The sequence below is a fragment of the Phoxinus phoxinus genome (assembly GCF_949152265.1).
Source record: "Phoxinus phoxinus genome assembly, chromosome: 20".
NCBI lineage: Eukaryota > Metazoa > Chordata > Actinopteri > Cypriniformes > Leuciscidae > Phoxinus > Phoxinus phoxinus.
Genome location: NC_136895.1, coordinates 26,479,139 through 26,506,104, shown reverse-complemented (window position 1 = coordinate 26,506,104; position 26,966 = coordinate 26,479,139). Strand labels below are relative to the sequence as shown.

Genomic DNA, 26,966 nt, shown 5'->3' with positions numbered 1-26,966 from the left:
TGCGCCGCAGACTTTGTCTGGTTATAAGTGGTAAGAACAGAAAGTATTAATAAAAGCTAAGTGAATATATTGTGACTGTAATATATGTGGTCACAGCGACTGCGCGTCAACTGAAGGATGGTCAGTTCCTGTTGGGTGGATTTACAAGCATGCTATTTCTGTCGTGTCAAAACAGTCTGTTTTCAGAGAATTGTAATATTAGAGCACCCAAAGAAAATGGTTCATGTTGTTGTTTTGATCCTCTTGTGTTTGTTGCATCTAGTTGGTGAGTTACAAATGTATGTTTTATATCTGCTCTTACTGATTTAGTTCATGCTTTAGTGTTTAGTATTATTTTAGCTATGCTGTTGGCATTTTTGTGGAATTGTGAGCTTAATTTCTAAATGGTGGTTTTCTAGTGGAAATCTATTTTTTTAGTTCATTACGTTTTGTGTCTGTGTTGCTCTTCATTTCACTTTTAAGTAGTTACAAATCTTATGAAATTATTTCATTTGTAATCTGTGACTAACTCTGTTCTCCAGGAGTGTTTGCTGGTACAGATTCAGTGAAGTCAGTGTCAGTAACGGAGGGAGATTCAGTCTCTCTAAACTCTGGTGTCACTGACATGATGGACGAAGATCTGATTCTGTGGAGGTTTGGAGATGAAAACACTTTAATAGTTCAAATTAATGTACAAGACGACAGCATGACTGTATATGATGATGTTCTTGATGGGAGATTCAGAGACAGACTGAAGCTGGACGATCAAACTGGATCTCTGACCATCACACACACCACAACTGAACACACTGGAGTTTATCAACTACAGACCAACAGTGGGAGAAAGAGTTTCAATCTTACCGTCTATGGTGAGTTAAATATTGGTTTCTTTAATTTGTTACAGCTTTATAGTAAACATCCTAAATTTGGAAAAAAATTAATCTTGAAATGATAAAATCTGAGATAACTGAGATAGCTCTGGATCTATTTATTTATGATTTATTGATTGATTTTCCAAACTATTGTATTTAATGGCTTTCTCCTTAATTATTCCAATGTTGTAATCTAATCTATTTATTTTTTATTTATTTTTTAAATCTGAAATAAAAAATACTGGTAACACACGGCATGATTTATTCTGATGTTTCTAACCTTTCTCAGCTCGTCTGCCTGTTCCTGTCATCAGTAACTCTTCAAACTGTTCTTCATCATCATCTTCATCATCAAATTGTTCACTGGTGTGTTCATCAGTGTTGAATGTGTGTGATGCGACTCTCTCCTGGTACGCAGGAATCAGTGTATTGTCCAGCATCAGTGTGTGTGATCTCAGCATCAGTCTCTCTCTACCTCTGGAGGTGGAATATCAGGATAAAAACACCTACAGCTGTGTGCTGAACAATCCCGTCAGCAACCAGACCACACATCTGGACATCCACACACTCTGTGTACCTCACACATGTGCAGGTACCACAGCACTGATGATATATGTGTGTGTTTACTGACTATTTCGGTCTTCTGTTGTAGATCACACTGATGCATTCACTCACATTAATGTCTCTTTTTCTCTCCTTCAGTTCCTCCAGTGTCAGTGTCTCTGATATTGTGGATCTCTGCTGCTGGATCTCTGGTGATTGTTGCTGGTCTCGTGATCTTCTGCATCTGTAGGAAATGTAGAAAAACTTATCAAGAAGGTAAGTCTAAAAAACAAGTATTACAAATAATACTTTGAAATAATACTTTTATCAATGAATAGCCCTAAGTATCTTTTAATCACAATTTTTTGTGGTTTATTCCCTCTAGTTCCTTTTTATGGAAACAAACCAACATAATATCTGTATAGTTATTGGGTGTGGTAACAATAACACTGGACAGCACTCTTTACTCATCTCATTTGCACAAAAAAACAATTATATAAATCTGAAAACTGCATCTAAACACACTGGAAATAAAAACACAGAAATTCAAATCTAAACGATTTCAATGATAAATCAGCGTTCTCAGCACTTTATGACCATATTCCTACATGTGTAAAGATGCAACCCTCTTCATTTCCAATTAACATCTCTATGTGTGTATTTAACTTGGGGGTGACATTTATATATACATTTTAACTTAAGTTAAATGTTTAACAATGATTTTTGACTGATTTATTTATAAAATCTACAGTAGGACTGCTTGATTATGACAAATATTAATCAAAAGTATTTTGGTTAGTATTGTAATCATGATTATTTAACCCCACCTCAAGAACATAATGAATAAAACGGATTTAGGTAAGATTGATTTTTTTAGGTTAATTCACCTGTCATTTTTGTTTAAACAGATACAGAGATCACTTACGCTGATCCAACGTTCTACAAAAGAAACACTCAGCAATCGGTGAGATCATTTATTGTTATGTTGTGCGTCTCTAGAATTTTGCTAGATGTTTCAAAAAATATTGGGGGACAATATCGACCCTGGCAAAAAGTGTGGACATGTTCCGTCCCACCCGCAAATTAAAACATGGATCTAAACTTCATCCGCACTTTAGACTTTTCAACTTTCAAATACATGATCAACTGAAGCCTTCAGAATGTGACAAAAATGCACATATTTCTGCTGTTCTGCATGTCTTTATGTGTGACAGAGCAGATACAGAATGATTTGTTTTAAATCAACCAACTTTAATGAGGCTGCATTTACATTGTGTTACATAAAAACAAATCAGATTAGACTTTTCATGATATTTTAAATTTGGTATTAGGCTGTTTGAAATGTAGAATGCAACAGTCAGGTTCTCTATCGGTAAATTGATTTTTAACAATAACTTATAATCCAGACAGCCCTACTTGGGAGCTACAATGTTATTAATCAATGGCATTTGCTTCTGTTAAAACTGTCAGCCCATATTATATTTCAAATTTGTTTTAAAATAATCATGTTTAACACTATTCAATTTGTGGTGAAAACATTACCCTTACCCATGATGCTGTATAGAAAATTCCACAATTCAGAGTCGAAATGCACCAAAATATATCTTTAACTCTGCCCACTCCCATTAAGCACTGCGAATTACAAAGCCGATCTCCAACAGACAAGGTTTTTTTTTTTTTTTTACATCGTTTTTAACTCAATTATGCTGTTTGCAATGCTTCATGGGATTGTGGTTCTTTCCCTCATTAAAGCTGTTAAGTTCACAGTCTTGTACCTTTGTATTTTTGTCAGATTTTCTTTTTTTGTTGTTTCTTCAAATCAAATTTTGTAGTGTTGTGATTCACCTTGTACCTGATTTGCTCTTTAACTAAGACTTAAAAAAATAACAATTCCAGATCCAGTACTGCTGAAAAAGGGAGTGGGCTGTCTATTACTGTCATATGGAATTATAATAATAATTTGATTTCTGGCCATCTCTAAGCAATTCAGTCCTGTCATTTTTTTTTTGTTATAAAAATTGCTTAAATATTTGCATGTCTAAATTAAGTATATTGACAAGATGCCAAAATGTTTGATGGCCTTCCCTGAATCTGAACCTGATCACTGTTAAAAACGCATATCTGAACTGAAACCCTAATATTATTAAATGGCCAGGTTTCAGAAGGTTCATTATTATATCTTGTGTTTTTTACAGAATGTTAAAGAAGATGAAGTGGTGTATGCAGGTGTCGTCACTAGAAGATGATCAAACTTCAGCCTTCAGTCAGTGTGATCACTTTCACCAGTCTATGGTTGAGATTTGGAATTGGTGAGAATCACAACCAAGTGTGTTACACAAGTCCTGAAAATTGGGGCCAAAAGGTTTCGATTGGCCCCAGGTGGCTGGAGCCAGTATACCGTAAAACTTCAAATAATAGCCCGGGCTTTTATTTTCCCAAATTGCCGAACTGCACCGGCTTGTATTGGAGACAGGCGTCTATATGAGACAGGCCTTTAATTTAGTGTTGAGACTTCACCCTGTGCAGCAATATACATCTAGTTTTATTCATTTACAGAAATCAGCTGGTTGAATGAAAATTGCTGCTGCTATCGGATTTTCAGATGATCTCAATTCAGTTAACGGACGCTCAGAGATAAAGTGAATTCAGACTGCAGTGCAGACTAAGCAACGATTGTATTTAATTGTACTGTACAATCATAACATAGACATGATCTTAATTCCATAATGTCCTTAAACATAACAATATTGCTGGCCATAAACGTACAAAGTGTGCGTCCGGTGTGCGATACCTCAAGTTGTCATAGACGCTTCTCGCCCGGTGTGCGATACCTCGAGTTGTCAGACGCGCAGGGCTCTCTTGCGTGCCCAATCTACACCATAGAACTGGCTTAAACAGACAATCTGACGGGTTTTAGAAGATTAAATGCAACCCGAAACTAAAAAACAGACCCGGCCTTTATTTGAGACCGGCCTTTATTTATCCAAACCTGTAGCCACACCAGGCGTGTAAAAGAGACAGGCGTCTATTTGGGACTCGGCTATTATTTGAAGTTTTACGGGAGGTCATAAACACTAATCTCCATCTAATCGAATGAAATGTGAGCCAAACTAAAAAATCCAATTATCAAATAATTGGTTTCCAAAGATGGTTTCTGTCATTTTATGTAGTTCTTTTCACTCAGACAAGTTCAAGTGTTCGTGTTTCCAATTAGTTTGGTTTTAGGAAGTTATTTGATGCTATAAAAATGAGTAACGTCATGATTGACAGTTGTGCTTGTGAGTCTGTGGGAGTGAGGCTCTCAACTCGAGCTCTGAACGACGTAATCAACAATGACCGTTACTGGGATGTTTTGGCCATAGAGACTAGATGCCCTATTGGCCGCTGGGCACTGAGAAATGCGGCTATTTAAATCTAGCGGGTTTTAGTGTCTCGTGTCGCAAATACAATGACGCTGAAGTGACCAATCAGTGATCTGCAGTGTTTTCACGTAACATTATAGTATCGGTACGGTACGCTTGGAACAGAGGTGGTACCATTTAAAGCGAGCCGTACCATGCAGTGGAAATGCGCCATAAGCGTGCCGTGCCGTACCGAACCGTACCATGCAGTGGAAAAGCACCATTAGCAGCAGTTAGATTCCAGAGCACTGTGGAGCATTTTCCTGTTCTAATCGGCGGACCATCGCAAATAGGGCCCGGGATTACTTTTCACAAGTACATTTTAACATTACCGTACTTTTGGTTGTATTTTGTGAATAGAATATTACCAGATAATTGAGAAGGAGCAAGGATCTTTGATATTACTGTACTGAAATCGTAGCCAGCTAACGTTCTAGGCTGTGTTTACTGCATCACTCGGCATGGAGAGGTTGGGTAAAGTAATAATTACAAGAGCTTCTCGGTTATCAGATACAAGCATTCAACGACCCTGTAGTATAACATATAGGTTATTTGTGTTTGCCCACGTGACATCAGGAAGCAATGTAATAACGTTACCTGTGTAATACAGGCATTACAGCGATGCGCAAATCGTGTGTGTGTGTGTGTGTGTGTGACAAATCATTATTGTTTCTTCAACTTATTAAAATATCTTACTTTACTGCAACTATCTGTTTCTTCCTCTTTATCATATTTATAGTGTGTGATTTACAAAATGCCTTATATCCTACATCAAATATTTAGATTTTGGACGTCTGGTCACTTTATATCTTATATCAGAATATTATATTACTGTTAAGCCTACTATGAATATTAAAATACACCGAACCATGTGTCATGTATCATAGCTACATGAATGACATTTGCAGAAAAAAACCCCTTGTGAAAATCAGTTCGGTATTCAGTTCGGTATGATTAATTAAATGCGCTGACAGCTCATTGCACCGGCCATACAGATTACACTGAGTGGAGCGGGTGACCAGTCTAAGATGGCGGCCCCACGGCTCGACCGCGCTAGTAGGCAGTAGCGGTCGATAGGGCGTCTATCTATATGTCTATGGTTTTGGCTTTATTTTCTACAGTGAAAGGAAGCGGAAATGCGCTGTTCATCTACTTTATTTTTATTTTTACGGTCTATGACTGCAACATGTAGCAACAGAACATTAACCACTATATAAAAGTCCCTTTTTTATTTTCAGCAATATATTTTTCAGTTTTGCTCTAGTTTTACCCTGTATGACCAGAAAATCCCAGTGAACTGAAGTGTGACATTCAGAAATGGATTAATAAAATGCTCTTGCAGGAGTATGCAAGTTCTCAGCTTGATGGTTTAACAGTTGAAAGCAAAGAAATAAATATTAGTACTGTAATTGGTTCAGTAAAAACATCCTTGAGTTGAAGTTTTTTTGGAGGCAGTTTGAGGCTCTAACAGCTCAGTTTGTGAGTCAAAAATAAAACCTGCTGTGGTCGGAATAATTTCCTTCTGGACAAACAGCTTCTGCATGAGCATGTGTCTATGGACGTCTGTGGTTGGTGTCAGTTTGTGTGTCAATAGCGTGTGGTTTAAGAGTGTTTTTCCACTCCTTCACATACAATGTTCACAGTTTGACTTCTGCTTTACGAAGAACAGCTTTTCCACGAAATGAGCTGAGACTGTTTCATATCAAAAGTAACCTGCTCTGTCTTGTCTGTCAGTGTTCTCTTTGCTCCACTTTTTTCACTGAGAAAATAGACGAGTTGCATTAGAACAGTAACCTTTACCCTAATCCTAAAGGAAGTGACCCTGCAGATAAGCAGTGCTAGAGTCAGTAGTTATTTCCAGCTGCAGATACTGAAGTCATTTCTAAGAAATTACTTTTCTTGATTTCTCAAGAAACTTTTCTTGATCTCACTTTTTTTTTTTACTTTTCTTGATCTCACTTTTTTTTTATATATATATAAAAAAAATGTTATGGTAAATGGAAAATTTTGAGAGTACTTTTTGGAATAAATAAAATATATAATTCACTGTTTTAATATTTATATAATCATAAAAAATTCTTTTTTCCCTCACTTCTGGGGTATATTTGCAGCAAAGTATATTTTTAGGTAAAATAACAGTTCTGCTGTCCAGAGAATAGTTACATTTTCTTTTCTTTCAAGAATATCATCGCACATGTAGATCACACATTTTCTCAAAGTAGTAGTCTGTGATCTGTTCTGTTACAGAAAAGTTTGGCTCAAATTTGCTCATTAAAAAAAGAACTGAAAAATCTAATCAAGCCAAATTTAATTTTCAGCAACTTTAATGCCATTTTTCTGAGGAGTTACAGCTTTTGTCTTTGGGTGCATGTATCGTGACACTTGACTCATAGTAACATGTGACTGATCACTTATTACAACTCCCTCTCTTTTAAGATGTTTTAAGTCTTTGACTTTCAATCTATAATAATACTATGAATAGTGTATAAAAGGTAATTTCGCCCACATAATGGTGTAGTTAAAACATCTACAGTTTAAGCAAGGGTGAACAGACCATATAAACCAGACAAAACTTGACCCATGTATCAAACTTTGCTCCTGGAGGGCCACTGTCCTGTATTCACGTTTTTCTCATGTTTTCTCAATAGACTTCATAAAAGTATAGAATAGAATAGCATATTCCTAATAGGGGCTCATTGTAACGCAGTTTTACAGCATGCACCTGCTCAACTGGGGTTTAAACCCTGCTAGTGTCTTCTGCTAGTTAGTGAAGCATTAAAACACTATATCAACTGTTAAATAACATATTGGAGATTAAAATAATATCAGATTTGTCTAATTTAAAATAAACACCAAAAATAGAGATGAAAAAATAACAAGAAATTTACTTTTGCTATGGTAAAATAAATGTTCAGTGATATCTTCCAAAGATTTCTGAATTTTGCCGCATTTCTTTCTCTATATAGTGTTGATATGGCAACTAGTAAATACACTAAGTTTCAGCATGCTGGCATATGTGTAAGTATTTAAAACAAGGGTGTTACAACTATCCCCGCGCTCTCCCCTAATTACCATAGTCTCGAGATGACAACACGTGACGTCCCATTCGGAGCTGTTCTATGCATTTCTGTGGCAACACTATCAACACCTAAATTAATCTGCAGATGTCAGGTGTTACAGCAATCATGTGGTACAAGTAGGAGCTCTCGGAAATTTACAAGCTGTAATTACAAGCTCTACTAGGAAATGACCGCTTCTTACAAGTTGAAAAATCGGTTCAGTGAAAAGAGGAGGCGTGTTCCGGCGGAAACGTTCCCTGCTGCTATTTTGCAGTTGAAAAAAAAACAATTCCACCACTGACCAGGAAATCCCAGTCCAAAGACAGTGGCGGTTGCGCGATAGTCATATGCTATTTTAAGGGCGCATGCTTGGCCATTATGTAGGGGAGACCGGGGATGGTTGTAACACGGGTCAGTTGTACCTGATTCTGATTCACTTCGCACATGCTCAGTTTAGTTCTTATTCCTCATATGATAACGTAGAGCTCTGTGGCAGACACGGCAAATGTGGAGTGGAAAAAAATATATTTTGAGGTAAGAAAGTAACTTTTTTTACTTTTTTTGTTTTTGTTATGGGAATTTCTGCTTTGTAGTTAAACTCATCAAACTTTTATTATGTTTATTATGTGTCTGTGTAGATATTTTCCATGCAAATTGTTAGTGCTAATGTTTTGCCTATTAGCTGTAAGGTAAGCTAGTTCATGGCTACATGACTCTGGGTTAGTTGTAACAACAATGAAACACACACACACATACAATGTTCAAGTGTTCAATTTTATTATGGCCAATACTAACACTGTCAGTAACAAACATGCTTACAAACAAACAATGTTTGTGTTCAAATTCAATTTATAATGGTAAATTACTATGACTGAGAGTGACAAACACACTGAGACTAAGAGTGACACACACACATCAGTTATATTGAAAAGTCAGTGTTGAGTAAAAACCTTTCAAAATAAATTTGTCAATTCTTATTTCATTGTTACATATCACCCCGGTGGATATTATAATGTTACATCTCACCCCAGGGTATGTTACAACTAACCCAGACTATGGGGTGAATTGTAACATTTCACTCCTCGTGTTTGAAACTAAACCATGCATTTTCTGTTTGTGTTGCAAATATAATAGTTATGTCATTTAATAGCAGACACTTGTAACTAGTTTGACTTCAAAGTACTACAAGATATAGACAGAAAGGTCAAAATTGTTACAACCATCCCCGGTCTCCCCTCGCGTGTGAACAACGCGCATACACTTTGATTCTCTAAATGGACGCAGCAGTTTTTATTTTTGCAAATCATACATTATTACAAGGAAAAATATTAACACACTAGGGAAATCATTGTTGTGTCCATGAAGATGTGAAAATATAGGCATAAATCTAGCTTACACATTTACCCAAATTATTATACGCCTGTTTATTCGAAGCTTATTTGGATGGGTTTGTCCCATCCTCATACAATGTCACTTCTGTGTTTTACGGCCCTGACGAGAACGTCGGTCTCCTCGGCTGTGAACCGCTCCTGGCATGCGCTGGGAAATCCGCCGTTATAATAGCAATCCGCCATGGAACAAGCGTGCCGGCTCTTAAAGGGAATGTGAGAGGACGCTCTGATTGGTTTATTTAACGTTACGCCCAAACCACACCTATGAATAATAAAGCTACTTCAGACCAACACATTTTAGATTTGCGTCGGGCACAAGAGTCATTTATCCCGCCGGTATAATAGCAACAGCGCCCAAGACCCGCCCACAAAGTTACTTGCGTTTCGCGTTTGATACTTGCGTTTCAGAGCGTTAAAATAGGGCCCCTAGTGTTCAAAATATAACTTAACCTATTGAAAAGTAACAGCACTGATCAATAGAATGCGGTATAGACCAGGGGTTCTCAACCTTTTCCAACTCATGGCCCAGTGACTATTTAACAACATTCCGAGGACCATCTTTCCAAATATGATATTATGAACACAGAATAACAGAAAATTCCAAAAGTACAATGATATACTCTGCTGTTAATCTATTATGCCACTGTAGCAGACTAGGTCAAGTCAGCTATATAGATAAACTGTCCTTTGTACGAAAAAGACTCGGCAGGTTTACTCAGTAACCATTTATTCCTGTAACAATAACAGGGCAGGTCAGACCAAGGACTGGGTCAGACAAACAAGGGAAACACTCTTTTAACAAATTAAGTAATAATACATCCCCACATTCAGGCTAACATACCTGTAACAACAGGTCAGACATACAAGAGGGGAACATTCTCTCTATTCATTAGCAGAAATGTTCAACAAAGTTCATTCTCCACAATTAACATAGGCCTGCTGTAAGTGTAATTTATCAAATACAATAAGCAATATGAACATGACTGTTTAAAACGATATTCTGTCAGCAGATAATATGCAGTCAGCAGTTGCACATTTAGCTCTCAAAGGGAAGGACAAATACAGTAGTCAACATTTGAAGTGGATCAAAAAAGTTAAACAATATTGTCCTAAGTCACAAACGAGTATTGTTCAAAATTCATGTATAACTTTGATGAAAGGTTTTGATCCACTTCAAATATTGACTACTGTATGAACCCCAAAATGTTAAAGATGAGTTAGAGAAAATTGTAGATAGAAAATCTCACTTTAAGGGAACCTGATGGGAGTCCAGATACAAACTTGTGAGAGATGATGAAGATCTGCTCATGTTCTTCATAAACCGCCACCTGAGGAAAACAAACCATTATCAGGAAATACTTTACAAAACGGCTCAATGTGGAGTCAGGAGTGTGACTAGTGATGTATGTCTCGAGACCGGTCTCGAGACCAATTTTACGTGGTCTCGGTCTTGTCACAGCCTTGACGGTCTTTGGTCTTGTCTTGGTCTCGCTGTCTCAGACCGACATAGTGGTCGGGGGATTTATACAATACTACAATATCCACGGCGACACAACGTTCGATAATGCAACATTATTAATTATCTTGCGCCATTCAAATGCAACCAATCACATGCATGTATTTTTTGTGACACAGCTGTTTCGCCTATTTGAACAATGTATATCTTAATGGTCCAGCTGTAAAACTTTCGCCAACCGTGTTATTGGTTCTGGGTTCTAATCCGCACTCGTATAGATTTTTTTTTTCTCGTATAGTTTTTTTCTTCTCTCATCAAAACCGATTATGTTCATCAGTGGTTGTATCAAACCGTTTGTGTGCATTATGTTTTGTGATTTCACCAGAACGAATAGAGTATCTGCAATGGATTGAAGCGCGTGTCCGAGCGAAGACAGTGCGGAGTGCGCGCGAGTCACACGAGAAAACACTGTATCCGCGCCACTGATGATCGCAGCGCCGGCAACGAGCACTTTGATCACTTCATTTAAAAACACATATCAGTAACATGATGGGTTTTAACTTCATTCAGGAGATTTTGGGTACCTGCACAACTGACAGATGATTTTGAGCGCACCGCCAACGGTGTGTGTGTGTGTGGTTGTATAAGTGTGTTATTTGATTACAGTATTGTATTTAAGATGGTGTTAAACTAAATAAATGGTCTTAAATATCATCTGCATATCTCCGTTGTGTTGACTAAACATTAGGCATAATCCAAGTTTATAATTGTGTATCTTTAATTTGATGTTATGATTTTATCTACACATTAAGTATAATTTCAATTGGTTACATATTTCTCATTCTTTAGACAGTTGTTGGAGGAGCAAGATGGTGTTTGATGTTTTGTCATATAAACCAGTCAGTTCCAGTCATGTCAGTCCTCAACAGTACACAAAAGTTAAGGGAGTCTAATAGTGCAGTAACAGCCGTCATGCAATTGCTACACATAGTTGATCTCACCCAGTCTGCAAAAACATTTACAGTGAGCTCACAGTCACACACATGACATGGTCTGTCTCTGTATTGTTCTGCATGTGTAGTAGAAGTAATACCGTCTAATATGCATTGAATGTAAACTGCGGCTGAACCCTAGTAGGCTGCTGTTCTTGAATTCATACAAGTTATTGCTTAGCTTCAACACAAGTCTGTTTTTTCCCCCCTCCGGTCTCGACTTGGTCTGTCTTGGTCTCGACTTGGTCTGTCTTGGTCTTGGTACCCTCTGGTCTTGGTAGTGTCTTGGTCTCGGTTTAGGCGGTCTTGACTACAAGTCTAAGTGTGACATGATATTTATCATAAAATTAATTTAAAAGACTTTGTTTTTAGAAATGAATGCAATTAGCAAATATTTGTTTGTTAAATACAAAGTTATTTTTTTTATGTTTTTTAGTACCTGCCACGATTACGGTGCTTTGGGTGTTTCATTGTATATTTGTGGTTGTTTACTTGTCAAAATTCCCCCTCAAGTTTCTGTTATTGTGGTCTCCAGTTATATGGCAGCTACTCGGATTATTCTCCTCTAAATCATCAGGAAGCATCTTCCGTCAGGTAGATTACGTGTTTGCTATAGGCTACCGTCCATATGGGACAAACTGCTACTTTGATGTCTTAAATATGGGACAATACCATATTATGCAGGTTTATATTGGTTTATTCTTTAAGCCTTTTACTTTTATTCTGATAAGGTAAAACGGGTTAACGCGCTCAGATGTGGAAAACGTCTCCAATTACTATCATAACCTCGGTTCCCTGAGAGGAGGGAACTCTACATTTGGCGCAACTCTACATTGCGTAGCAATGCTGCGGGAACTCCTCCCTTCTCCACTTTTGTTAAAATCTTATGGGCTATTGCCAGCTTGGAACAGATGGGCAATTGTCGCGAAGTATGCAAAATACTGACAGGCAGTTTAAAATACACAAACGCGACAATTGCATCAGAATCATGACTGAACGTTTGCACAGCTGATCGAACACCGAAAACGCCGGCTAACGCAATGTCTCGTTCCCGCCTCTCAGGAAACCGAGGTTACGATAGTAATCGGAGAAGTTCCCTTTCGAGAGCGGTAACTCTACATTGCGTAGCAATACTGTGGGAACAGTATTAAATCCGGCTGTGAGAGTAGTGAAGATAAGCCCTGAGAAACGGGGTCAAGCTACACCAGTCACGGAAGAGAGAGAAAGTCAGCCAATAGCTCGCATCTGATAGGCAGAAGTAGATCAATGAGAAATCAGCTCCAACCCTATCCAAATTTGCATATCCAAATGCAATGAAAGCGAAGGCTGCACTGATCCAGGGCAGACACAACACAATAAGCACTCAAGCATGAGGGTTAAACACAGTGTCAACGGCGGTAGCAGCATAGCAGTCGAGAGAGAGCGGTAGAGCTAGATCTCACGGTGGCACAGATGGCGGCCGTGAAGGACACAATCTCCTCGCTCCCCTGAGAAATCTTGTCACCAGAGTGTGCTTACCAATCGATTGCCCGTCAACCGGGGAACAAAACGAAGCAATAGCGGCCACACACACCTTCAGCATGTGCTGTAAGAAGCCTAAACATCCGACACGGAACAGATCGCCGTCGATATCAATGTCCTGGCACCATTTAGCAAAAACTCGCCATTTTAGAGCGTAAAGGTGCCTAGTAGAAGGTGCGCACGCCTCCAGGAGTGTGCCCAGTTATTCGAATCACGCCAAACTCGTGATTGCAGAGTGTCCCGCTAATTTAAGGTCTCTGAAGTGGCCATACATGAATGTTCCACAGCTCGGGGCTGGGGAGCCATATCGTGCCGTTCGCCTAAGACAGCAGGTCCTGAACTGAAGAGAATATCCATGTTGAATTATTCCCAGTAGCCACGGTGATACACCCCTGCATAACCCTCCATGCGTCTAGGAAATGACACAGCGGTAGCGTTAGTTCTACGGCCGCCGTTGCCACTGACGATGTGTTTTGATTGGAGTCCCACCCCAGCGAGGCTAAAAGCACTGGCGGAGAAACGGCTTATGGAGGGGTAATATTGGCACTCTCGCTCCCTCGAGAGGCCATTATAGTTATGGGCTACGACTCTGCGTTGCTCTGGGGCAAGGCGAGTGACACAGTGTTGGGTGTAAGAGGAGGAAAAAGCTCTATTTGTGAAGGGATACATGTTTTTATTGTGGATCTCACACAAACAAACACATCTTTTACACAAACATTGCATTTGTCGCCTGCAGGAAGACAGGGGACACGATGCAGAACACGGCGATTAGGGGGGGGGCCTTCATCGAACTCTCCTTCTCTTGACTGATCCGTTAGGATGAAGGCTTGGTGGCCAAGGATGGTGTGCTGACTTTCTTGCGGCGCGGGGTTCTCCTCTGACCCTGACGCTTCCTCCCAGGCCCCGTCCACTGCTTGTGGCGAACATCCGGTTCGGGGTGGGGTGGCACGGCGGGCTCTAGCTGGTCCCTGAGCGGGCAGAGGCCCCAAGGAAGAGCGAGATCTCGACAAGGGCTGGAGCGAGCGACGGGGCATCACGTGGCTCATCGCTGATTGGTCTGAATTGTCGATCAGACCAATTTGATTTGTCAAAATTCTGATTGGTCGATTTTTTGCCGCGTTCATTTCATCAGTTTTGCCGCGTTCATTTCATCAGGTGGAGAGCACTAATTGCTAATGGGGGTGTTTTCAGAGCACCCCTGTTTCACAGGTAACAGTCTGTCTTCAGAACACCCCCCTTGGTTTCACTTCTTTTGGATTAGCCCAACCCACCAGAGAAGAGAGACAGATTGAAGAAAGTAGGCTACTAGAAGGTTTGCTGAATATTATTTATTTAATTGTTAGAGCATTTAATTCATAGTCAGTCTTCTTCTACCATGTCAACAAAGACATGGGCAGTGTGGCAGCATTTTTTTGCTGCATTGATTGGAGCCTAATGCGCAATGCATTAGTTGTGTGCATATGCTGTGCCCACTGTTTGCATTAGTTTTGAGCCTATGCTTTAATTTTCAGTTATGCACTTTATTTCATTTTTGCTCTTGATCTGTGTGGCGAGCAGGACGAGGTCGAGGGACGTGAGAGCGGCGCGAGACCGGTGACATGATTAATGATGAGCGACACCTGCGCAACGCACCAGTCTCGCATCTCTCACATCCCTCGACTTCCTCCTTCTCGCCACAATCTGGTTTGTTTAATAAATATATTTTTTTATTAACATGGACGTGCCTTTTGTGTTTAAGAGTAAAAGCTTTAAGTTAATAGTCTATTCGTGTCTCAGCCGCGAAGCTGCGCTCCTGTGTTCAGCCAGGCTGAAATGATAGTGCCTGTCAGTTATTATAACACATATGACAAAAACAATTGTCTAAATTATGTTGCATATTCCTCAAAAGTTATTGTGATGATAATATCACTAGTTGACAACATAGTACTATTTTCGGAAATCATCGGCTATGATATTGCGCAGGTGCATTTGATGCAACGCTGTCAAGCACTGTCAGAGCCAACAGACTCGTATGTTAGACTCATTTCAGTGCAAAATAATTAGGTCAAAAACGATTTAATATACTGCAAATAGCCTACTACTGTAGTTTTTTATGTTTATTTATAATTAATTTAGGAGGACAACAAGGCTACCAAATACTGCGCACAGTGCGCAGCTAATTAATTTAACGGGTTTTTTTTGTCTAACGTCATTTTTAGTTGAAAATTTCAGGACTTCAGTCGACCAAGATTTTCTTTGGTTGATTACAGCCCTAAAAATCACTAGTTCTCCTGATGCAGCTTCCATGATAGCAGCGTGAAGAAAGAGATTCGATTGAGGTTGGACGCAATTGTCCAATAATTTGAATCTCTGGTTTTTTTTTCAGAATTAAGTAGTAGGAAATTACTAGTCATCCTGTTTTTAATATCAGCTATGCATTCTGTTAATTTTGTGAATTGGTAAGTTTCGTCATGGTGTGAAGAAATATAGAGATGAGTATCATCAGCATAACAGTGAAAACTAATGCCATGCATCCTAATGATAACTCCTAAGGGTAGCATGAACAGAGTGAACAGTAACGGTCCAAGTACTGAGCCTTGTGGTAAGCCATAACTTTTGATCGATAAGACATCTCTTCATTTACTGCTACAAACTGATAACGGTCAGATAATTATGATTTAAACCATGCTAATGCAATTCCACTAATGGCAACATAATTTTCGAGTCTATTTAAAATAATGTTGTGGTCGATAGTGTCAAAAACAGCATTAACAGCAAAAACTAAGATCGAGTAACACTAATAGAGAGATACAAACATGATCGGATGATAAGAGTAAATAATTTGTGACTTTAATCAGAGCTATCTCAGTACTATGAAACGGTCTAAATCCTGACTGAAAATCCTTGCAAAAATAATTTCTTTCTAAAAAGGAAGATAGTAACTACGTGTAACTGTAACCATGGTATTATGGCAGAAATGTGGGATATATTGATTAAACATATTAAATGCATTATTAAAGTATTGGAATATAATTAAAGTATTATGTTATTAAACTATAGCCATTTTTGTGCATTTGTATGTAATCCACTGTTTTCATAACAAAACAATAGAAACATACAGTTATTTTTTACCAGTAGATATCCAAATGTAGGACACTATGGAAGCTGAATGGTTAATCTTAATAAAGTGGAGTCTTAAGAATATTTAAATTTTGTAACATAAAAATTATTTTGTTACCATTTTTACAGACGTTAATAAAAACAAAAACTGTAAAATGCAGGCCTGTATTCCTTTAGTTTCTCCTAAAACAAACACTGTTAAACTGTCTGACAGGAAGCTGAAGACAAACACATATGCACATATTTCTGCTTGTTTGCATGTCAACATGTGTGAGAGCAGAAACAGAACAGTCCATGAGAAAATGTGCTTTAAAAAAAAAAAAGAAAAAAAAAAAAATTTAGGTCTGCATTTAGATGGTCCATTTTGTGTTTGTTTGTTTTTTTTTGCAGAGAAAAAGAATATGAAATGCCAAATTGGACATGTTTCTCAGAGTGAAGCACGACACTGTTCATTTACACACAAGCAGCTCATGATCCAGTAGTGTGTCAAGAGCGTCTCGGTTCACAGTAAATGCCATAGATACAGTATCAACGGTAAATGTTGCTCCAAAAGAACTGCATCTCTGTAAGTGTTGTGACTTTGATTCACTTACGATGTACATTTAAAAATGTAACATGCACAAAATATCTTCCCAAATTTGTAATGAGAATCCGTTATAAATCTTTATCCACAAAAGAAAAGCTTTAATGTCTCTCAACAGGTCTTGTCTGTCAAAAAAAGCTTGATGGTTTAACATTTGAAGACAAAGAAATTAAGATATTAGTTTTCTTTAAAAAACTTCCTTGAATTAAATTTTTTTAGAGGCCCCTCGCAGTTTGAGGCTCTAGCAGCTCAGTTTGTATGTCAAAAATATAACCCACAGTGCGTCTGAATAATTTACTTCTGCACAGAGTTGTGGTTTAACCTGTTGCTTGGGTAAACAGGGTCTCCATGAGCATGAGTCTATAATGGACATCTGTGGTTGATGTCATTTATCTTGATGTCTATAGCGTGTGGTTTAAGTGTTTTTCCACTTCATCGCATACAATGCTCACAGCTTGACTTCTACTTTTCACAGAACAGCTTTACCACGAAATACCCATCACAGTTACAGCGTTGTGTTTTTGAGAGTGTGTAGCGTGACACTTGACTCATAATACCATGTGACTGATCACTCACTTTATATTACTTTTAACTTCTCAGACACAAGTTTCTTTTAAAGGGCACCTATTATGCAAAATTCACTTTTACATGGTGTTTGAACATAAATGTGTGTTGGCAGTGTGTGTACACAACCACCCATAATGATACAAATACAACCAGTGTTTTTTTTTTTTTTTTCATAAATCAAAAGCACTGTCTCAGAACGAGCTGTTCTCAGAATCAATGCAATGTGACGTAAAATTGCACAAGCCCCGCCCACGAATGTTGATTGACACTGCAGGTTGAGCATAGACACAGTCCGCCATTGTTTCGACGCTGGAGCCGCTGTAGAATGTCTCAGAAAGCGGTGATTGAGGTGTTTTGTTTTTTGGATGTTAGAATAAACATAGCAGTCTTCATTTACTCTCGTTGTTACTCGAGGATTGATCGGTACAACTGCTCTCGTGATACAGCTTACAGTCTCCGGAGCGACAGGACTAACGTTACTGATCACAACAGAAATGAAAGTGAGAGCGAGCACTTTATGATAGCTTGAGCTCATCGAGTCATTTTACAGATATACAGTTTACAAAGCACCCACTGAAAAGGTGTGTATACAGTCAGGTTCATAAATAATCTTTTTGGGTCTATACACCACCACAATGGATTTGAAATGAAACGAACAAGATGTGCTTTAACTGAAGACTTTCAGCTTTAATTTTAGGGTATTTACATCCAAATCAGGTGAACGGTGTAGGAATTACAACAGTTTGTATATGTGCCTCCCACTTTTTAAGGGACCAAAAGTAATGGGACAGATTAACAATCATAAATCAAACTTTCACTTTTTAATACTTGGTTGCAAATCCTTTGCAGTCAATTACAGCCTGAAGTCTGGAACGCATAGACATCACCAGACGCTGGGTTTCATCCCTGGTGATGTTCTGCCATGCCTCTACTGCAACTTCATTTTCCCTTGGCATTTTCCCTTCAGTTTTGTCTTCAACAAGTGAAATGCATGCTCAATTGGATTCAGGTCAGGTGATTGACTTGGCCATTGCATAACATTCCACTTCTTTCCCTTAAAAAACTCTTTGGTTGCTTTCGCAGTATGCTTCAGGTCATTGTCCATCTGCACTGTGAAGCACCGTCCAATGAGTTCTGAAGCATTTGGCTGAATATGAGCAGATAATATTGCCCGAAACATCAGAATTCATCCTCACATCCTCAATAAATATAAGAGAACCAGTTCCATTGGCAGCCATACATGCCCACGCCATGACACTACCACCACCATGCTTCACTGATGAGGTGGTATGCTTTGGATCATGAGCAGTTCCTTTCCTTCTCCATACTCTTCTCTTCCCATCACTCTGGTACAAGTTGATCTTTGTCTCATCTGTCCATAGGATGTTGTTCCAGAACTGTGAAGGCTTTTTTAGATGTGGCCTTCATGTTTTTGAGGCTCACCAATGGTTTACATCTTGTGGTGAACCCTCTGTATTCACTCTGGTGAAGTCTTCTCTTGATGGTTGACTTTGACACACATACACCTGCCTCGTGGAGAGTGTTCTTGATCTGCCCAACTGTTGTGAAGGGTGTTTTCTTCACCAGGAAAATAATTATTCAGTCATCAATTCCACCACAGTTGTTTTCCGTGGTCTTCCGCGTCTTTTGGGGTTGCTGAGCTCACCGGTGCGTTCTTTCTTTTTAAGAATTTTCCAAACAGTTGATTTGGCCACACCTAATGTTTTTGCTATCTCTCTGATGGATTTGTTTTGTTTTATCAGCCTAATGATGGCTTGCTTCACTGATAGTGACAGCTCTTTGGATCTCATATTGAGAGTTGACGGCAACAGATTCCAAATGCAAATAGCAGACTTGAAATGAACTCTGGACCTTTTATCTGCTCCTTGTAAATGGGATAATGAGGGAATAACACACACCTGGCCATGGAACAGCTGAGCAGCCAATTGTCCCATTACTTTTGGTCCCTTAAAAAATGGGAGGCACATATACAAACTGTTGTAATTCCTACACCGTTCACCTGATTTGGATGTAAATACCCTCAAATTAAAGATGAAAGTCTGCAGTTAACGTACATATTGTTCGTTTAATTTAAAATCCATTGTGGTGGTGTATAGAGCCAAAAAGATTAGAATTGTGTCGATGTCCCAATATTTATAGACCTGACTGTATATTTGTTTACTGTTAGTTGTAGCGAGTGTTTTGTGTACTTCGCTGTGTAATGTTATGTTCCATGATAATGAAAGGGAGAGAGAGAGAGTTTATGGATAAGACTTAATGCACACACTTCTTATACTGTGTTTATTCTTACAGTGATTTTCTGCAGTAAAACTAACTTCATCTTTTGTGTGATGTACAATAAACTTAATTGAACTCGTCAGTATATTTTGGTCATCATTCAGATTGGGTTAACTACAGCAGGCTTGTATTTATAGTGGAGCAGATGGCATATATAAGTTATAAACGTAATTAAAATAAACATACCTGTTCTATCTCTATTCAGCATATATTATCTAGCTCTGAGGGTATTCTTGTCCGACTCGAACACCGTTTTTTTTCTTCCACTTGGAGATTTCTTCTTTTTCCTTGTATTTGTATGGTTTAACCTTTGGCATTAGATATTACCTGAACTATTGCCTCTAGTGGCCAAAAATTTGTGTTGCAAGTGCCAGAGTGGCACACCTGAAACCAATGCGACTATAAGTATTGCTTGATTCTGTCTGTTTGTTACCAACACGCGTTGGTGTTTTAATGCTTTAGCCCAAACAATAAAGGCTTTTTTGCATCCTATTGAGTGCCTGGACTTGGATTTTTTTCCAATTCTTTTTTAACATTTAACCCTTCCAAGAGCACCAGACGATACAAGGGATACCAGCAGCGCTCCAGTTCCCCTTTGTCTACCGTTACTGTCAGTTTATGTTTTGATATTGTCATCTTTCTGTGAGATGAGATGTGAGATGAGCTCTGAGTGCGAGCTGGTTAGGCTCCGCCCACTGTGCGTGGAACTGCATCTCATTAACTTTTAAAGGAGACACACTAAAACGGTGCGTTTTTCTCAGCCCCCCAAAAACTGACAATTTAAACATGCTGTAAAAAATTATCTGTGGGGTATTTTGAGCTAAAACTTCACATAGGCTACACACTCTGGGGACATAAGAGACTTAGTTTACATCTTGTGAAAAGGGACATAATAGGTGCCCTTTAAGAGTGCCCTAACACAAAGTCTGTGACTTTGAAACTATAGGCTAATAGCAGAGCCCGTCTACGGAGAGCCTGTTCACTCCCTATTAAGTCCTATTGTACCGAATTTTGGTTGTAGTTCCACCAGAGTTCCACTGGGGGCGATCACCCCCGAGTGCAAAATGAATGGGAGTCTATGGGGCTAGACGGCTAAATTTGTCCCTTTCAGCCGATTGCCGTTGAGAAATCTCAGATTTGATTGTAGGTTTGGCAAGTTCAACATGGGTTATAGGTCGAAAATTGAATGAACGAGTACTTATGTCCTTTCGATTTCTTACAGGTTGAGTTGTTGTTGCCCATAACACGCTAGCATTCTGCTAATGAACGCTGATTGGTCAGTGAAGGACTGATTACGACCAGAGATACCGCTTGATGGCATCATGGCATCCGAAGCGGGAACAGAATGTATTCTAGCAGAAACTCTTCTAGCACGTGTATTTACCTGTGTCAGCTGTGCTGGCGATGCCTCCAGAGAAAATAAAGTGCAGAGCGCGAAAGCACCACAGTGACTGAAGGATTGCCGTAAAGCAGTATCTCTGGTCGTACGATGTGTATGACGTCATTGACATTTTGAAAGACTTTTTAAAGCAAATAAGTGACTCTAAAAAATCTAACACCCAGCAATGTGCAATTTCTTTGCATCTCCTTTCGAATACAACATTCAAATTACTAGACAAAAAATTATATCTTGAGAAAAGTGGATTTTGAGGGGTATAGCTCCATAGATCTCCATTCATTCTGCACTCGTCCTGTGAGCGCCCTCATGTGGAATCAGAGTGGAACTGCAACCAGTCAGAAGCCGGACGTGTAGTGAGAGAGAACCTTCTCCCCTTATTAGACATTCTCTGCTAATAGCCTAATACTATGAATAAATGACAGTAAAAGGTCATTTCACCCTCATAATGATGTAGTTACAAGTTCTAACAGCAGGGGTGAACAGACCATGTTAACCAGACAAACTTTGACCCTTTGGGATTTCATTTAGTCGTCATTTACTGCGAAAACACAAGCTTTTGCTGTCCGCACCATCTTATCTATAGGTCAGCATAACATTGAGTGGGTTGAGCCTTCATGCTCCATTGTGCCATTAAAAAGAGTCATGTGATCGTGGTTGGTGTCCGTACACCTGAGGTGATGTGATTCGCCACCACCACTTATCAATGACATATGACTTGCATTGACAGAGGAATATCCGATCTGTCCGCTTACATGGCAGACGCAAATGCACATCTTCAATTCACGTCAGATTTATTTCTACATTTGATTGAGGCCTAAAACCGATCTGAGAATAAAGTACTAACTCAAACTAGTGATTTATTCATGAATCGGGCATCGCTGGTTCTGATTTTAAATAGCCAACAGAAAACACCAGACACACATGATTACTGAAGAACTGTCAAGGAATGCTGTCCTCGTTGCTGAATACATCTAAATTATTTAAAAGCTAACAACGCTAGTATTGAGTAAATGGTTTTGCTTAGAGCAGTCAAAGTCGCTTTTAAGGAAAGTCACTTTGTTCACTCGGCAGCCATATTTGCAACACCTCCGCAGAGTTGCCAACTCTCACGCATTTGGTTGTCTCACATGGATGCTTTCAGGCTCTATTCTCTATTTCACACTCTCAAACTGCCCAAGTAAATCTCACGACAAATTAACCATTTTTGTTTATCCATGTTTTTCTAGTGTTTGGTAAGGTACGAATTTTGTTGTTCATTTTTTATTTTATTTTGAAAGATTATGAACTGTTCCTCTCAAAGTCAGGACTTCCTGTTTATTATTTTGGACTTCTCCCTTCCTGAAGCCTTTTGACACTTCCCTCTTTGTACTTTGAATCTGCCAAGTAAATGTCACTTTTGAGAGTTTCAAAGTGGACATCAGAGTTGGCTGCGCGGAGTTGAAGCGCGGCACTGTGTTCATTTGCATACAAGTAGCGTATGATCCTTTAGTGTCTAAAGAACTGTAACATCTAGTCTTGATTTGGTTATGTTTCATGTTCCTGTTAAAAATATGTCACGTCTTGTTTTGGTTTTGTTTTATGTCTTTGTCATCTGATTCCCTGTTAGTCATGTGATCCTGCCATGTGTTCCCTTGTCAGATGTGTCATGTTGTCATTGGTTCATCGTTCACAGGTGTCCTTTGTCTAGTCATACTAGTCATTGTATGTTTAAGCCCTCGTGTTTACCATGTCTTTGTCAAGTTTTGTTCCACTTTAAAGGATTAGTTCACTTTTAAAATGAAAATTCTGTCATCATATACTCACCCTTAAGTTGTTTCAAACCTGTATGAATTTCTAGTCAGTCAGACAGTTTCTGGTTCCCAATGACTGCCATAGTATATTTTTTTTCTACTATGGCAGTCATTGGGAACCAAAAACTGTCTGGTTACTGACATTCTTCTAAATATCTTCCTTTGTGTTCAGCAGAGGAAAGAAATTCATACAGGTTTGAAACAACTTAAGGGTGAGTATATGATGACAGAATTTTCATTTTAAAAGTGAACTAATCCTTTAACCACTGTTTGGGTAATATTCATGTTTATGTTTTGTTCTCAGTTCATGCCACGCTACGCTTTTTGTTTTCGGTTTGATCTTATGTTTCTAAATAAACTGCATCTCTGTAGTTATTGTGACTTTAATGTACATTTAAAAATGAAATTTGTAATGAGAATCAGTAATAAATCTTTTATCAACGAAAGATAAGCTTTAAGGTCTTTCATCAGTTTTCGGCCAAAATAATGGGTTGATGGTTTAACATTTGAAGGCAAAGAAATTAAGATATTAGTACCGTACTAGTATTCTGTAAAAACTTCCTTGAGTTCAACTTCTTTTAGGGTGTATTCACACCAGGAAAGTATAGTTCACTTGCTTTGGTCCGGACCAAATTTTATTTTTTTATTTTTTTGTTTGGTTTGGTTCGCTTTCACACTGCTCTTTTTGCAAGTGAACCAAAATTTGTAAACAAAACCACAAGTGTGCTAAGGTCGTCCATTCATTGGACAAGGAATCTCAAGTAGGCCTAGGCCTAGGGAAATCAGGAAGTGCAAAAAAAAAAAAAAGGCTCAGCATGGAGATATTTCGTACTGCAATATTTGTTCTTTTACTGTTTTTGTGTTATTCTCTACAAACGCAATATGAAGAAACTAATGAGTATCATATGACACAATGTCATCTATACGATGTTATAATTCGGATTTTGAGAAGACGACCATGTGCTGCAAGACGGTTCTGGCGGAGAGAATATGCTCTCATGTGCTCTGATGTGCGCCTACCATGGGATGCTGACAGTGGCACTGCGCAGAAGACGGATAAGGTGTAAATTTTTCATTCATAGAGAGGGGCTATGTTCACACATTCAAATAATGAGATTCTTATTGTATATACTGCTAACAAGCATTTATGCGCGATTAGACTAAAGAGAACGCTCTGTATGTGAATGTCGATGAACGATGCGCAGAAAGACGCGCAACAGTATCGTTTGGCCAGTGGGTCGGTTCATGTTCACATCGTAAACGAACCGTACCAGAGTTCGTTTGGAACTGTACAGAGACCACCTCTTCAGCTGGGTCTCGGTTCGATTGTTTTGTCCGTACCCGAGTTCGATTGCTGTATTCACACCTGCCCAAAAGGTCCGCACCAAGGGCGGGAACGAACTAGAGTTCGATTCAATCGAACCAAACAAGGCAGGTGTGAATACACCCTTTGAGGCCCCTGCCAGTTTGAGGCTCTAGCAGCTCAGTGTGCGAGTCAAAAATAAAACCTGCTGTGGCCTGAATCATTTACACCTTATAATAATAACTTATGACTTCTCTACAGAGTTTTGGTTTGATGTGTTGGGTGGACAAAAAAAGGGTCAGCATGAGCAGGAGTCTATAACTGGACATCTGTGGTTGATCTATATGTGTCAGTAGGGCGTGGTTTAAGGGTGTTTTTCCACCTCTTCACATACAATGTTCACAGTTTGACTGCTTTCCCACAAAATACACATCAATGATGATGTTTAAAAAAAAAATTTTTAATTCAAACATATTACTGCAAAATATTAAAATGTCATATACCGGTACAATAAAAGCTGAGACTGTTTCATATCAAACATCATACCCGTCTATGTCTAAGAGTATTTTTTAAATAAATGCAATGTATGATTTACTGTAATATTTTTCGAATTTAAAATGTTGATGATTATCTGTTAGTTCTCTTTCAAAAGACAAAACTGTCAAGTTGTTACAGCTATCCTGTCATCTTTGTCTAGATGCGTTTCTTTCTAAAATGTGTCATAGACAGTGGTTTAGCCATTTTTGTAATAACATAAAAAGGGTGCTAGTTGGAATACGGATATTGGTGCGAAGAAGAACATAACATTACTAATGGCGTTACATAACTGAAGAGACGAATTAGCATATTCTTATTAATATTAGCATGTTCTAATGCATGACAAGATAAATCACATTTAGAATAATCATTGAAGAATTGTTAAACGTTAGAAAATGTAATTATTATTATTTTTTTAAAGTGATGTATTTCCCTGGATCTGACAGGATAGGCAAGCCTATAGGCCCACCCGTAGATAAAATAAGCTATTTGGCGACACCAACTGGTTAAAAAAAGATTTTCTGGTGGCAGATGAGTGATTTGCAGTCAGTCCAGTTAACAAACTATAGTACCATCTATACATTTATTCTTCCGTAAATTGGCCCAATGTATTAACTCAAAATGTCACACCGCGCAAAACAAGAAAAGCTGCAAACTCCACAATTAAAATGTTATTCATCCCAATTAAGTAGGCATAAAAAAACAGCTTTAGCTCTCAAGAGAAGGACAAAGATGAACCCCGAAATGTTAAAGATGCAGACAGAAAATGTCACCTTATAACCTGATGGAGTCCAGAGATGATGAAGATCCGCTCCTGCTCTTCATAAACCGCTTCCTGAGGAAAAAGAGCACGGCGGAACGAGCAGTCTGTCTTGTTATTAATCCTTAAATGAATTAGGAAAATTACTTTATTTGAGAAATTATTACAATTAGGCTAGCATTTGTTTGCAAAGTTTTCTTATGTTTTTTTAGTAGCCTACCTGATGCGATTACGGTGCTCTGGGTGTTTATGTGGCTGTTTAGAAGTTAAAACGGTCCCCCCTCAAGTCTCTGATATTATCGTCTCCAGATATATGGCTCGGGTCCAAGATTTAAAACTCATGCGGAAGTCCATAATATGTTGATGACGTGCATATGGCGTCACGCGAACATGGCGGAACCCAGTGAGTTGTTTACAGTCTCAATACAAATTATTCCCGGTTTAGGCAAATAAAGTGGATCAAATGAGTTACAGTTCTTACACTATATTATAATTAAACCTTTTAGTAAACGTCTGACACTATCTGTTTATAATCGTACACTTGATCAAGCACTATATGAAACATGTATGCTAGCATATTGTGTTTATCCAAAATTACCACATTGTGGCGTATATAATATCCCACATCAAATGTATTTTTTCCACATGGCCTGTATTGTAAACATAGGCTACCCTCCTGCATTTCCATATCAAATGTAGGGATGGCTGACGCGAAACAGTCGATCCCGAAGCGCAGATGTTTCGAAACACTGATCCGAAGCGTGATTCAAAACAACACACATGTCACGTGACTATGGCCAAACGAAGCCTCGAAGTGTTTCATCAGGTGTGATCATAGACAGTATATAAACGGTGTGATCCGCCGAATCACCGTTTGATTGACAGGTCGGGAACAGACCACACAATCGCACATCTGTATAAAAGTGAAGTCAACGCATCTCGACATCGTGGGTTTTTGTGAGAGGAGTTTGATTTTGAGATAGCGGATTTTTGGTGATATATTGACAGTGCTATTTGATTTGTTAGGTTATTTAGGCTTACATTTAAATTTACACAACACATTGACTGATAGGCTAGAGACAGACAGAGTATACATATAGTGACACACATTAATAGCAGTTTCAGTCTGTGTTATGTACATCTGAATCATGTAGGCTAACGTTAATATGTACTTCATATATGTCGTCAGTTTAGGATTTGTTACTAATTGCTGTTTTCATTTTTATTCAGAGCCAGAAATGTCAACATCAAACCCATCATCTTCATCATCATTATCATCAACAACACCAGTAGAAACACAGGACAGTTTATGGGAACTTTTTTGATACTCGTATCCATCAAACCCAAACAAAGAAATTATCTGTAAAAAAAAGAAGTAGGCTAAGTCCTTCCACAGCAGAGAAATTAATATTTTTG

General features: G+C 38.6%; 1 protein-coding gene and 1 long non-coding RNA gene across 4 annotated transcripts; one reads left to right on the top strand and one right to left on the bottom strand.

Moving 5' to 3' along the window:
• The first annotated feature begins 92 nt into the window (after positions 1-92).
• LOC306987909 (uncharacterized protein) lies at positions 93-26,966 on the top strand. 2 transcript variants are annotated; one of them, XR_013795268.1, is made up of 7 exons: positions 93-265; positions 522-848; positions 1,141-1,443; positions 1,554-1,670; positions 2,303-2,358; positions 3,590-3,703; positions 26,781-26,966. XR_013795268.1 is itself a non-coding variant. In XM_079592547.1 (6 exons), exons 1-6 carry the CDS (start codon positions 217-219, stop codon positions 3,638-3,640), a joined length of 903 nt encoding a protein of 300 aa, XP_079448673.1. In that variant the 5' UTR covers positions 121-216; the 3' UTR covers positions 3,641-5,499. The 2 variants fall into 2 exon arrangements, 1 of the variants encoding a protein (XP_079448673.1); XM_079592547.1 differs by lacking the exon at positions 26,781-26,966 and having other exon boundaries at positions 121-265; positions 3,590-5,499.
• Positions 1,527-26,929, bottom strand: LOC306987959. 2 transcript variants are annotated; one of them, XR_013795287.1, is made up of 4 exons: positions 25,771-26,929; positions 25,564-25,674; positions 10,493-10,573; positions 1,527-1,638 (listed from the first exon to the last, which is right to left on the bottom strand). It is a non-coding gene; the product is annotated as an uncharacterized lncRNA (long non-coding RNA). The 2 variants fall into 2 exon arrangements; XR_013795288.1 differs by lacking the exon at positions 10,493-10,573 and having other exon boundaries at positions 25,771-26,802.

What these genes read in the sequence shown, in the direction of transcription:
- LOC306987909 (XM_079592547.1), top strand. Translation starts at nt 217, where the DNA reads ATGGTTCATGTTGTTGTTTTGATCCTCTTGTGTTTGTTGCATCTAGTT. An exon ending in TTTCAATCTTACCGTCTATG is followed by an intron (nt 849 to 1,140) that starts GTGAGTTAAATA and finishes AACCTTTCTCAG; the next exon opens with CTCGTCTGCCTGTTCCTGTC. An exon ending in TGTACCTCACACATGTGCAG is followed by an intron (nt 1,444 to 1,553) that starts GTACCACAGCAC and finishes TCTCTCCTTCAG; the next exon opens with TTCCTCCAGTGTCAGTGTCT.